This window comes from Emiliania huxleyi, assembly GCF_000372725.1.
Source record: "Emiliania huxleyi CCMP1516 unplaced genomic scaffold EMIHUscaffold_3, whole genome shotgun sequence".
Classification (NCBI taxonomy): Eukaryota; Haptophyta; order Isochrysidales; family Noelaerhabdaceae; genus Emiliania; species Emiliania huxleyi.
Genome location: NW_005199770.1, coordinates 788,075 through 802,129, shown reverse-complemented (window position 1 = coordinate 802,129; position 14,055 = coordinate 788,075). Strand labels below are relative to the sequence as shown.

At 66.1% G+C, this 14,055-nt stretch overlaps 1 protein-coding gene across 1 annotated transcript; it reads right to left on the bottom strand.

The window, feature by feature from the left end:
* Positions 1-10,810: 10,810 nt before the first annotated feature.
* EMIHUDRAFT_95457 (hypothetical protein) lies at positions 10,811-12,229 on the bottom strand (the record flags this gene model as incomplete). The annotated part of the gene is made up of 1 exon (XM_005775208.1): positions 10,811-12,229. One exon carries the CDS (start codon positions 12,227-12,229, stop codon positions 10,811-10,813), a length of 1,419 nt encoding a protein of 472 aa, XP_005775265.1.
* Positions 12,230-14,055: the final 1,826 nt, after the last annotated feature.

Here is a 14,055-nt window from a genome sequence, read left to right as displayed (position 1 = left end):
TGCGGGATCTAATGGCGATCCCGCCACGCTTGCTCTGCCCACGCCCGTTCCCCCTTCCCCGGGATGGCCGAGCCCCTTCCACGAATCGCGACTACTGCATCCCCCTTCCACCTCGATGACCATCGTCGGCCTGACTGGCATCTTTGCCGGGCATCTCGACCAGCAGAGGCTCGCCTGATCGGCATCACGGCGCTCGTGCAGGCCAGTAGTCCTCACCGCGCCCCTTCTCTCCCTCTGGCACAGTCCGCCTCCTCCTCGCCACCGGAGCTCCGCTCGCAACCGCCCCACCCGCGGCCGGGAGGACCGCGCCGCCATCATCCCTTCCGCGCGCCCCGTTAGGCAATGAACGACGCGTCGCCGTGCCTGACTACTGCGGCCAGGCAATGAACGATGCGTCGCCGTGCGTGACTACTGCGGCCAGGCAATGAACGATGCGTCGCCGTGCCTGACTACTGCGGCCAGGCAATGACCGACGTGTCGCCGTGCCTGACTACTGCGGCCAGGCAATGACCGACGTGTCGCCGTGCGTGCCTGACTACTGCGGCCAGGCAATGACCGACGTGTCGCCGTGCCTGACTACTGCGGCCAGGCAATGACCGACGTGTCGCCGTGCCTGAGTACTGCGGCCAGGCAATGACCGATGTGTCGCCGTGCCTGACTACTGCGGCCAGGCAATGACCGACGTGTCGCCGTGCGTGCCTGACTACTGCGGCCAGGCAATGAACGATGTGTCGCCGTGCCTGACTACTGCGGCCAGGCAATGACCGACGTGTCGCCGTGCCTGCCTGACTACTGCGGCCAGGCAATGACCGACGTGTCGCCGTGCGTGCCTGACTACTGCGGCCAGGCGATGACCGACGTGTCGTAGTGCCTGACTACTGCGGCCAGGCAATGACCGACGTGTCGCCGTGCGTGCCTGACTACCGCGGCCAGGCAATGACCGACGTGTCGCCGTGCCTGACTACTGCGGCCAGGCAATGACCGACGTGTCGCCGTGACTGACTACTGCGGCCAGGCGATGACCGACGTGTCGCCGTGACTGACTACTGCGGCCAGGCGATGACCGACGTGTCGCCGTGACTGACTACTGCGGCCAGACAATGACCGACGTGTCGCCGTGCCTGAGTACTGCGGCCAGGCAATGACCGACGTGTCGCCGTGCGTGCCTGACTACTGCGGCCAGGCAATGACCGACGTGTCGCCGTGCCTGACTACTGCGGCCAGGCAATGACCGACGTGTCGCCGTGCCTGAGTACTGCGGCCAGGCAATGAACGACGTGTCGCCGTGCCTGACTACTGCGGCCAGGCAATGACCGACGTGTCGCCGTGCGTGCCTGACTACTGCGGCCAGGCAATGACCGACGTGTCGCCGTGCCTGACTACTGCGGCCAGGCAATGACCGATGTGTCGCCGTGCCTGACTACTGCGGCCAGGCAATGACCGACGTGTCGCCGTGCCTGACTACTGCGGCCAGGCAATGACCGACGTGTCGCCGTGCTTGACTACTGCGGCCAGGCAATGACCGACGTGTCGCCGTGCCTGACTACTGCGGCCAGGCAATGAATGACGTGTCGCCGTGCGTGACTACTGCGGCCAGGCAATGACCGACGTGTCGCCGTGCCTGAGTACTGCGGCCAGGCAACGACCGACGTGTCGCCGTGCCTGACTACTGCGTCCAGGCAATGACCGACGTGTCGCCGTGCGTGCCTGACTACTGCGGCCAGGCGATGACCGACGTGTCGCCGTGCCTGACTACTGCGGCCAGGCGATGACCGACGTGTCGCCGTGCCTGACTACTGCGGCCAGGCGATGACCGACGTGTCGCCGTGCCTGACTACTGCGGCCAGGCAATGACCGACGTGTCGCCGTGCCTGACTACTGCGGCCAGGCGATGACCGACGTGTCGCCGTGCCTGACTACTGCGGCCAGGCAATGACCGACGTGTCGCCGTGCGTGCCTGACTACCGCGGCCAGGCAATGACCGACGTGTCGCCGTGCCTGACTACTGCGGCCAGGCGATGACCGACGTGTCGCCGTGCCTGACTACTGCGGCCAGGCAATGACCGACGTGTCGCCGTGCGTGCCTGAGTACTGCGGCCAGGCGATGACCGACGTGTCGCCGTGCCTGACTACTGCGGCCAGGCAACCTGACTACTGCGGCCAGGCAATGACCGACGTGTCGCCGTGCCTGACTACTGCGGCCAGGCAATGACCGACGTGTCGCCGTGCCTGACTACTGCGGCCAGGCAATGACCGACGTGTCGCCGTGCCTGACTACTGCGGCTAGGCAATGACCGACGTGTCGCCGTGCCTGAGTACTGCGGCCAGGCAATGAACGACGTGTCGCCGTGCGTGCCTGACTACTGCGGCCAGGCTATGAACGACGATTCGCCCACCGCCGCTTCGTTGCTGCCACTTCCGGGCCACCGCCGCCGTTGTGCCGCCGCCTCCGCCGCGCAATGTGCCGCCGCAGCCTTCACCGCCGCCATTGATGCCTTCGCCGCCCTGCAGTGGACAATGCCGCCGCTGCAGCCCCTGCCTTCCTGCCCCCCCCTCCCCTGGCCCTGGCGGCCAGCCCCCCCCCCACACACACTGCCGCCACCCTCGCCCTCGCCCTCGCCCGCAAGGCCCCCTTATTCTCTGGCCCTCGTCGCCTGCAACACTCGCCCGACATGAACTTTAGCCCGCTCCCTCGTGACGCCGCCCTCCGCAGGCTCAACGTCCGAGCTTTGTCCCCCGTCACTCTCCTCTCATTTCAGACCCCACACATGCGCATAGCTGTTCCGACCAATGCAGGCGCCTTGCCTCACCCCTCTCACGGGCGGCCCCCATTCTCTCTGCTCTGCAGGACGCGCGCCGAGAGGCGCTACATGGTCGACTTCGATGAGGGCGAGGGCGAGTCGGCTTTCTTGGTTGTGAGATCAACAAAGGGCGTCTGGTTCGACAACCCCCACGTGTTCCATCGGAGCCTCGCAAAGGTGCCAATCAGCTTTTGTTTCGCGGAGGGGGCCCAGGTTCAGACCGAGCTCGGGCCAACGGCTTCCGTCAAGGTCGGTGGCTACTTCGCTTCCCGTGCGGAGTATGAGGAGTGGTATCAGCGCCGCCGCGCGAGCCTGCCGCTGCCGCCTTCGCTCGGAGCTGAGGTGCGCACTTTTACGCCAGGATCGGCATTGTCCCTGCGGTGTCCCCGTCTCCAAACATTTACGTTTCTCCCTCGCGCAGGCGTGCGGCGTCAACAACGACGTCGTTGTGAAGGAGGAGGCCGCCACTCAGGAGGCTGCCTCCGAGGAGGCTGTCGTCGCCGAGGAGTTCGCCACCGAGGAGGCGGCCATCAAGTCCGCGGTGTCCGCCGCCGCGGCGCCCGTCGCCGAGGAGGCGCCCGTCGCCGAGGAGGCCGTCGCCGAGGAGGCTGCCAAGGAGATCGAGAAGCCGGCACCGGCCAAGACCGTTTCCAACCCGCCCGACAAGCGGCACATTGAGGTGGAGGACGACGAGTCGAAGTCGTGGAGGAAGAAAAACCGCCGCAAGCAGATCAAGCGGGTTTTGGCGGGGCTTGTGGCCATGGCGAGAGAGTCCGAGGCCTTCGCCTCCTTCATTCTGGCGTGGTCGTCGCCGCCTTCGCGCCTCATCATAGCCGAGGTGCACGCCAGGATCGTCATCGTCCCTCCGGTCTCTCCGAACACGTGCGCATTCTCCCTCACCCAGGCGCTCGGCATCAAGAACGACGATGTCGTGAAGGAGGAGGTCGCCACCGAGGAGGCCACCTCCGAGGAGGCCGTCATCGCCACCGAGGAGGCCACCTCCGAGGAGGCCGTCGTCGCCGAGGAGTCCGCCACCGAGGAGGCGACCATCAAGTCCGCCGCCGCCGAGGTGTCCGCCGCCGCGGAGGCAGTCGCCGAGGAGGCGCCCGTCGCCGAGGAGGCCGTCGCCGAGGAGGCTGCCAAGGAGGTCGAGAAGCCGGCCAAGACCGTTTCCAACACGCCCGACCCAACGGTGAGCGCGCCGCAGCGTTCTCTCCTGGCACTCCTAGCCTTCCACCCACCCGTATTACTCTCTCTCCCGTGTTCCCCGCAGGAGTGGGCCGACCGGTCAATGGTCGTGGAGGACAGCTTCTACGCCTCCAAGCCGGTGTTTCTGACCAGCGTCGAGATCGGGTTGGCGGAGCCGCGCGCTGCGAAGATCATGCAGCGCGTCTCGCGCGGGCTGCTGGCGCGCAAGAAGGTGGCGCGCAAGAAGGTGGCCGTGAAGGAGGAGGCCGCCACCGAGGAGGCCGCCACCGAGGAGGCCGCCGCCAAGTCCGCCGCCGCCGAGGAGACCGCCGCCGAGGAGTGCGCCGCCGAGGAGGCCGCCACCAAGTCCGCCGCCACCGAGGAGGCCCCCGCCGCCGAGGAGGCCGCCTCCGCGGAGGCCGTCGTCGCCGAGGAGTCCTCCACCAAGTCCGTCGCCACCGAGGAGGCCGCCGTCGCCGAGGAGGCCGCCTTCGAGGAGCCCGCCGTCGCCGAGGAGTCCGCCACCGAGGAGGCGACCATCAAGCCCGCCGCCGCCGAGGTGTCCGCCTCCCAGGAGGCGCCCGTCGCCGAGGAGGCCGTCGCCGAGGAGGCCGTCGCCGAGGAGGCTGCCAAGGAGGTCGAAAAGCCGGCCAAGACCGTTTCCAACACGCCGGAAGGGGTGGTGAGCGCGCCGCAGCATTCTCTCCTGGCACTCTCCTCGCTCTCCCACCGGTAATAATCTCCCTTCCCGTGTGCCCCTATCGCGCGTGCAGGACACCACCTGCTACCCGGGCCTGCCCACGCCGAACGCGGCGGGGAAGAGCGGGCCCGCGTCGGCCCGCAGCGGCTCCGGACCGGGCTACGTGGACGGCGTCGAGGCTGCAGTCCGCCGGCTGGGCGAGAGCGTCGTCTACCAGGCTACGCCCGCCGACGGCAAGAAGTCGCCGTCGCCGGGAGTCCCCACCTCCGGCGGCATTGCGCCCGTGGCGCCCAAGCCCCTTGGCGCGGTCGCGGGCGCGGGGCAGGCTGAGGCCGAGGTCGCCAAGGAGCGCGAGCACTGGGAGGGGCGGCTCAAGAAGGCGAAGGCCGCGCTCGATCTCATTGCCGAGCAACGGGAGAAGTGGGCGGACCTGCAGTCGCGGCGCTCGGGGAAGTGCCGGCGCACGGCAAGGCGCTGCCGCAACAACCCCAAGTTTGGCAAGGCAAAGGGCAGGCGCAAGTCTGGCAAGGCAAAGGGCCGCGGCCGCGGCACGCACCGGCGACCGAAGCCGCGCGGCGGGCCGCAGACGCCGCCTTGCAAGTCGCCGGACCGGCGCCGCGAGCCGCAGACCACGTCCGGCAAGGCGCCATTCGCCGCTGGCACGTGCGGCGCCGGCGCTGGCACGTGCGGCGCCGTCGCTGGCACATGCGGCGCCGGCGGTCGCGCCGCCCTCAAGGCGGCGGCCAACTGCGTGCAGGGGGGCTACACGAAGGCCGAGGGCGCCTTCCGGTGGCTGCTCCTCGTCTGCATGCCCGCCTTTGGCCACTGCGCGCCCGCCGTGCCTAGCCCGACGGCGGTGGCCTCGGCCTTCTCGTCTGCCGTCGCCTCGGCAGCCTCCGTCGCCTCGTCGGCGTCCTCTACCATCTCATCCGGCGTCGCCTCGGCGGTGTCCTCGGCCTTCTCGCCCGCCGTCGCTTCGAAGGCGTCCTCGCTCGTGAGCTGCTCGCCGCTTCTCATGCCCGCCCTCGTGCTCATCCTCCTCGCCATCGCTTGCGGCGCCTCCTGGCCGACCGCGGCGAGCGGAAAGGGGGCTCGGCGCGGCGTGGCGTGGGCCGTCTTCGTCGCCGCCGCCGCGGCGTGCCTCCCCGGCGCAGCAGCGGCTCCCGTGGAATCCTCTGCGTCGAGCACCACTTTCTCGTGGTTCACGGAGGGTGGTGCGATACCTCTCTCTTTCCTCTTCGCCGTGAGCGTGTTTGCTGCCACGGCCGACCTCGTGCTCCGGCAGCTGCGCTGGCGGCGCAACAGCACGGCGACCTTCTCTCCGTCCGTCTTCTCGCCGCCGCCGTCGCCGCCAGAGTCTGGCGGCGGCCCGTCGGGGGTGAAGAGGACCTCGTCGGCAATGATGCGGGTCTTCGACGACAACAACGATGGCGTCATTGACGCGGCAGAACTTAGCAGCGTTGTCAAGGAAATTGCCGCGAAGGAGGCGGCGGAGCGGGAGGCCCAAAAGGAGGCCGCGAGGGAGCGTAAGATCTCTCGTGTCTTTCGGAGGTTTGCGCTCGTGCTGTTGCTCGCGCTGCTCGCCTCGGTCGGCATCAACGCGGGGCTGACCGCGGGGATCGTCATCGCCAATAAGGACACCGCCGTGACCAGCGACGGCACCTTGACCGTCAAGGGCACCGACGTCCTGGTGAGCACAGGCCCGACGCACGTCAACGGGGCGAAACTTGCCGACGACGGGGGATCCGTCCTCGGCGTGGGCAACGCGATGGCGAAGTTGCCGATCTATGCTCTGGCGGCGATGGACATCGACGATCTCCAGCGCGTCCAAACGCTCTCCATCTCTTACTTTGACGGGCCGACGAAGGTGCAGACGAACCTCCGGATCGAATCTCAGACCAAGCAGGGCAACATGGTTGAGCTTGTGAGCTCGCTGGGCTACAAGGTCGAGCTCAAGGGCACGCGCAATGCGCGTCTCATCACGCCCGACGGAGCCACATTTGCCATATGCGCGGCCAAGGCGGCCTGCTCGTCGCTGAGGGTGAAGAACGAGGATCTGCAGGTGTTGTACGATATCTCCCCGCATCTCCCCGTATCTCCCCACATCTCCCCACATCTCCCCATATCTCCCCATATCTGATCATAACCCCCCCCATATCTCCCCATATCCCCCCATACCTCCCCATGTATCGCTCCATATCTCTCCACACCTGCAGGCAGCAACCATATCTTCTCCCCACACCTCCCCACACCTCCCCACATCTCCCCTCATCTCTTTACATCTCCCCATCTCCGTCTCCCCTCATCTCCCCACATCTCCCCACACCGCCCCAAATCTCCCCATATCTCCCTGTATATCCCCTACCTGCCCCTCTCAGGCCTTTGAGGCGACGGCGCTCGACATGATGATTGCGGAGGAGGACGACGAGGACATGAACAACGCAAGCTATCTTGCTTATGATGACATCGATGATCTTTTCCCGAACACGAGCAACGCGCGCAACGCGAGCAACGCGAGCAACGCAATTAGTGGCCGCCGGCTCGATGTCACCAAGCGTCGGCGGCTCGCGCGGCGCAGCCTGCAGGGAGAGAACTGCGGGAGCTGGCCAGCTGACGGGAAGTTTGACCGGGGCGATTCTTTGCCGTATGACTCTATGTCTTACTATGACCAACTCAACGAGCCGGACGGTGTTGCCTGCCTTGCGTTTGACAGCGATTACATGCTCGCGTTCACACGCAATTGGTGGATTGCCTCGCGAGAAGAGGACACGTGGGGTTCCGGCTTTGGAAATGGCTGGAGCCACCTTCAATTCAAGCACGCTGACGTCACTATTGTTGTCCGAGACCGTGGGCCAGGGGACGAGTCCATTGAGCTCGAGCAAAAGGTCACGGAGCAGGTGTGCGTCCTTGCCGTGCGCGAGACGCAGCCGAGATGCAGCCGAGATGCAGCCGAGATGCAGCCGAGATGCAGCCGAGATGCAGCCGAGATGCAGCCGAGATGCAGCCGAGATGCAGCCGAGATGCAGCCGAGAATGAGAGCGTAATCGGTGCGACCACTTGGCGGCGACACCTGTCCAAGGCACGCCCCCGACACGTCCAAGACCCGTCCAGGTGTGCGTCGTGCATTATGGGGATGGCAGCGAGTTCGACTGGGATGAGTGCGCTTGTTCCAGCCCGTCAGCGCTTCCTCTCGCGACTCTGCACTTGGATGCGAGCATGACGACGAGCACACAATGGACGGACCTGTCTGGCAATGAGCACCACGGAGCGCTCGGCGGCTCGTCGTCACCCGTTCTCAACGAGCAGACCGGGAACAGCTACCTGACATTCAACGGCGTATCGCACTACGTGCCGCTGCAGATGCACATTCCCAGTGGCGCCGCTCCGATCACGCAGCTCACAGTCGAGGCGTGGTTCCGCACCTCGTTTGCAGTTTTGGGCTTCGAAAAAAATTGGGCCTTCCTAGACTTTGACCGCTCCGAGCACTTCAACTTCTATGTGCGGGGTGGTGGAAAGCTCGGGTTTAGTTGCAGGGATGCAGGGAGCAGGTTCAGCATCGTCCGAGACAGCCGCGAGGGCGACGACCAGAGCTCCCTCTCGGACGGCACGTGGCACCACGCCATCGTCACATTCTCGGCTGGTACCACCACCTTTTACCGTGACGGCGTGCAGAGCAGCTACCAAGGGAACTCGTGTGTCAACGGTGTCGGTGGTGGGCGCACACGATATGGTTTCGTCGGCGACGGCTCGGAGGCCAGTTTATACGACGGTGCCAGGAATCGAAAACACTACAGCGGTGACATTGCTGTCGTGCGCTACTTCAATGGCTACGCGATGTCCGCCGCTGAGGTGCAGAATGAGTTCAACAGCCGCAAGGCACGCTTTGCATCGCCGTTGCTACCACCGTCATCTGCGTGGTTCGACGCCTCGGAGTCGTGCTCCCGGTCGGCGTTGACATCGTTTGGGTGGAGCTTCGACAGCTCGTCCGACAACCTCGGCTGCAACGGTGGCGGCTTCTACTTGTGGTGTGGAGGATCCTGCTCGTACGGTGCCAGCATCACCTTGCCAGCTGGAGCTTCCGCATTCACCATCGAGTACGGAAATGCGTGCCGGTATGGAGGGGATGTCAAGGTGGAGCTCGATGGCGTCGAGCTCGATCGCATCCGCTCCTCGTGTGGCAGCAGGGGATGCTACCAATATCCTCCGGTCGAGACCTGCCAGCACACGTTCACTGCCACGTACTCCGGCACGCCAACGCTCAGGGTGGTCGAGACGGGTACGAGCATCGCTTTCATCGAAAGGGTTCTTGTGGACTTCCCATAGTCAACCTCCACCGCCGCCAGCGTCTAGTAGCAAGAAAATCTCCCCGGCGCAAGAAAATCGCTCGCTCGCTCGCTCGCTGACTCGTTTCTATTCCGTGCGAGGGAGCTTTGTTGTAAAATTCTATTCCGTGTAAAATTCTATTCCGTGAGACAGAGTTGTTGTAAAATTCTTTTCCGTGTTTCTCTTAATCTCTACCGCCCCCTCTTGTTTCCTCTCTAGTTTCCCCTTTCCCAGGGGAAAACGCTGAAATTTATCAATTTTCCAGGCAGGCTCTGAGCCGAGTCTGAGCTGGTTTGGCTTTGGGACCAAAATCAGCCAAATCGGCAAGCGCCGCAGACAGCTTGGCGCGCCGCCGCTGCAGCCGCCGCCGCCGCCGCCTCTCGCCCGCTTGTGCCGGTGTCGGCGCCTCGATGCCACGCACCCACACCGGCGCCGCGGGGTTCCAAACCTCCTCCTCCCCCTCTCCCTCCTCCTCCTCCGCCGCCGCCTCCGCCGCCGCCGCTGCCCCCGCCTCCTCCTCCGCCGCCGCCGCCGTTGAGTCCTCGCCCGCCGGCGCCGGCGCCGCCGCACGCCGCGCTGCGGCGAGGGCAGCTCTCTGGCACACCGCCACCAGCTGGGCGCCTGCGTCTCACGAGCAAGGTCGGGTGAGCTCGGCTGATCTCGGGTGAGCTCGCCACCGCCACCAGCAGCGCGCCACTCAAGCCGTGCGCCTGAGGCGAGGGTGAGGGGCGGGTGTCGCTGTCACGGCGACAGCGTCAGTGTGAGGGGCGGGTGTCGCTGTCACGGCGACAGCGTCAGTGTGAGGTGGTGGCGGTGGCGGTGGCGGTGGCGGTGGCGGTGGCGGTGGCGGTGGCGGTGGCGGTGGCGGTGGCGGTGGCGGTGGCGGTGGCGGTGGCGGTGGCGGTGGCGGTGGCGGTGGCGGTGGCGGTGGCGGTGGCGGTGGCGGTGGCGGTGGCGGTGGCGGTGGCGGTGGCGGTGGCGGTGGCGGTGGCGGTGGCGGTGGCGGTGGCGGTGGCGGTGGCGGTGGCGGTGGCGGTGGCGGTGGCGGTGGCGGTGGCGGTGGCGGTGGCGGTGGCGGTGGCGGTGGCGTCACGACTTCTGGTGGCTATGGCATTGGGACATCGTGCCAGAACATCCGTTCCATTCAGGACTTCGAGTGTCCTAATCCTGACGTCCTTTGTGACTGTACCTTTCGAAATCCACTGGACGATTGGGTGGCGGCGACCGACAGCTTCGGCGTTCTCGTCGACGCTGGCGGCGCGGCGGTCAAGACCTTTGCCACCACGAATGGCGACAATCACATCACCTCGCCAAACGGGCAGACCGTCAGATTTGCCCGTATGCATTCTTCGGGCAACATGGACCGTTCCTCCCTGATGGGGCGCGATGCGCTTCCTTTCGACAGCACGTGGGAGCGATTCCAAGTCGTTGATGCAGGTGCAGGCCAAATCGCGCTTTACAGCTGGATACACGGCAGATTTGCCCGTATGAATTCCAACGGCAATATGGACAGTTCCCCCCCGGTGGGGCGCGATGCGCTTACACGGTTTCCCCACTGGACGTAAACACCTCTCCGACGCGCTCGACTATAGTCTGTGGGAGCGATTCGACGCTGCCAAAGGCGATACCGCACTAGGCCGCCCCGCGCTCTCGCGCTCCGCACTTCACCGCCTCCGCCCCTTGCCGACAGTTGAACGAGCTCGCCAGCGACTCGCTGATGCAGTGGTGCGCCGCGTCGCAGAGAGACGGAACCTGTGCCTCTCTCGGCACACAGAGGAGCGGGCGAGAAATAGGTCGATCAACGACACCCCTGCGACGCCTCCGACCACTGCAGCGGCTCGGGCGGCGCGACGGAGACCTCACGCAGCACCCAAAAGTCGTAGTTGCCGCCATAGTCCGTCTCCGGGTCGTACAGCACGTTGGTCTGCGGGTAGCCGGTGCCGTAGAGTGGTGTCGCGATGAGCAGGTCGGGCATCAGGTAGAGGGTGTGAACCCCGGCGGCCTCGCGGAGCACAGGAGGGTAGCCGCCCCACTCTGCGACGGCATCCATGGCAAGATCGTACGTGTTGAGCAGGGCGAGCGGATCGTCGTACGCGTACACCCACGAGCTCGGCACCGAGAGCAAGAACTTGTCCGTCTCCAAGTCGGCCCACGGCGCGGCCGCAGTGCGCCGCGCCACCCAGTTGGCGTTGCTCATCTGGTCGAAGGACGTGCGCCGGAAGAAGGGCGCACGCACGACGCCGCCGCTGATCTCGACGCTCAGCACGCCGAGCGAAGCCCCATACGGCACCAGGATGTAGACGCCGCCGCCGAGTGGGCTCGTCACGAGCGTCGAGGTGCCGTCGATAGCCGCCGTCACGCTCACGCGGTCCATTCGCTTGTGCATGTTCTTGGGCGCATGGTCGTGCGTCTGGCAGCCGATGAGCACCTTGAAGCCTCCCGCGGCCGCCAGCGCCGGCGGTGCCGTCACGTTGGCCACCGCTCCAGGCGCCAGGCAGAGGCCGGTCGGCTTCTTTGCGTCCTGATGGCCGTAGCCGACGGGGTGGCCCCACGTCAGCGGGTGCTCGAGCTCGAGCTGCACGCTGTGCACCACCGACGGGTCGGAGGGCGGCGCACACGCGCCAGGCACGTACTCGGCGGTGAGCCACGCGCGCCCCTGGAACAGGTGGATGCTGCACGGGGCGACGACGCCGGGCGCGCTGAAGGCGTGGTCGATGAGCGCCTGCTGCACGACGAGCATGGCACGGTGCGTGTCGCGCCCGTCGCCCACGTCCTGCCCGCGCATGAACGGCCCGCTCGAGACAAAGAGCGGGCCGTACGTGGCGCTCGCCTCGAAGGCGTCGACCAGGTCGAGCGCGCGCACCAGCAGCGTCTCGTTGACGCCCAGCTGCTGCCCGTGCCTCTCGATCGTCGCCGCCTCCGTCGCCAGCTGCGCGCCGCTCAGCTCCACCGTGCCGGCGATGTGCGAGTGCAGGCTCTCCAGCGCGTCCGCGAGCTGCGCCTCGTACCCACCCGTCTGGGAGCGCCGATAGGCCACCTCGCCGTCGGCCAGGCTGCGGCCGTAGAATGCGTGGCCGAAGGTCGTCGCCGCAAGCTCGCAGCCACGGATGCAGCCGCCACCCGGGCGCGCGGATCGAGGGCGGCTCCCCCGTCTCCTATGACTACATGGCGGCGCCCGCCGCGCGAACCGACCGCTTTGCCCCTCCGGCGTCCGCATCCTTGCAGCCCGGGCGGAGCGCGCCTGAGATCCTCTTTGCAGGCGCGCGCGTTCCGCCGAGAGTGGCCTCCCAGCGAGCCCGATTTTTCCACTGTGCTCCCGCCGCCTCCATGTCCCCGACCCACCGTCCTAGCTTCGTCGGAGCGTCGCGGGGCGATCTCCTGCGAGAAGGGCTGCCCGCTGGCCTGTCGGATGAGCGCTGGCGTGGATCTAGTGTCCCGCACGGCCGAGGCGGGAAAGGTGCGCAGCCGGAGCCACGTTTCGAATGCCTCGCATACCTGGTCGCGCAGCGCCTCGTCGGTGCCTCTCTTCCCCATGGGGAATGGGTTGCCGAGCCCGGTGCCTCTCATGATGTTGACTGGCAAGGGGCGCGGGACTGTGTCCGCTCCCGTGTCGCGCGTCTCCGCTCGTCGGCTTCCGGCGACGACCACCCTGATCGAAGGCTCGGCATCCCCCTGTCCGCCGCTGGGTGTGCCCCCGCTCGTGTCGCGCCTCGGGCTGGCGGTCCTCGGGGGGGGGCTTGGCTGCTCCGCCTGGCGTGTGTCGCTGCTGCCTCCAGGCCTCGACCCCCCATGCGACGGTCTCTCCCGTAGTGTATACGTGTGTGTACCTGTGTTAGTGCCAGCCAGTGCGCGCCAGTCTTCCGTGCCCAGAAAAAAGGAAGAAAACGTACAATCCAAAAGAGGGATGGGAGGACGGCACGCCGCCACCATACATGGATTTCACTCCGTGCCCAGTGTCGTGCGATCTTTTACATTCTTTTTTATTTTGTTGTGCCAGGAAGTCCCCTGTAAAATTCTTTTTGTTTGCACGACCTGTGTCCAGGCAAAACCTGGCAGCGCAAAAAAAACGCACTAAGCTCGCCGGGGGATGGTAGGGTAAAAGAAAGAAAGAAAGAAAACGGACAACCCAAGGGAGGGTACTTGTAGTATAGTAGGGTGAGAATTATGAAAAAAACCGGAATTCGGACGGGTACTCTCGCCTGCACAAATTCGATAAGTGGGACAAGGAGGGATGCGTCCAGGATGCACGTCCTGCAGTTTGAGGTGTGCTTTCGTTCCCTCTCCTCGGTGACCAAACGACGAGCTGGAGAGCTGGCGACCGAACGCGACCCGAGGGTGGCTGGCGGCGATGGACGACCGAGCGGAGACGCAACGAATCGAGGAGCGGCTCCCGCAGGGAACCGACGAGTGGCTCGCGAGACCTCGGCTGTCGACGACTTCGCGAGGAACGATCACGCCGGTGGCAATACTGCAGCCGCTGTCCGCGCCGGTCGGCGACGTGGTGATGTACACCGGGCCGTTGCAGCCGATGGGGCAGCTCCACGGGATCGGCAGGGAGTTCGGTGGCGGGACACAACCGTTGCCTGCATGCATTGTTCGGGAGGCCGGCGAAGGCGCGATCACACAAGATGAGCGCAGAGGCGACGTCGGGCCGACGCGAGCAAAGAAGACGAGGCGGATGGATCGGCGCCTCACTCACTGGCAGTGCATCTACTGCCGGCGCGAGACGCGGAACGATGCACGGGCGACGAGGTGCTGGAACTGCGATGGCGAGAAGGAGCAGCTGCGTGACGCGGACAGTGAGGGGCGCGAGGCGGCGCGCCGCGGGCAACGTGCGAAGGAGTACGCTGGCAGATCGCTGAACGCGCTCGGCGCTGGCACGTCGCTGGTGCCGCGAGCCGCGCAGGGAGTGTTCGAGCGGGCGCGGTTGGAAGTGCTCGTGCACTGGGAGACGCAGCAGCTCGAGCAGTACACGGGGGCGGCTTCTTACCTGCGAAAGGAGGAATGCATGCTCGGGGTGATGGAGTCGTACTACGTCGTGCA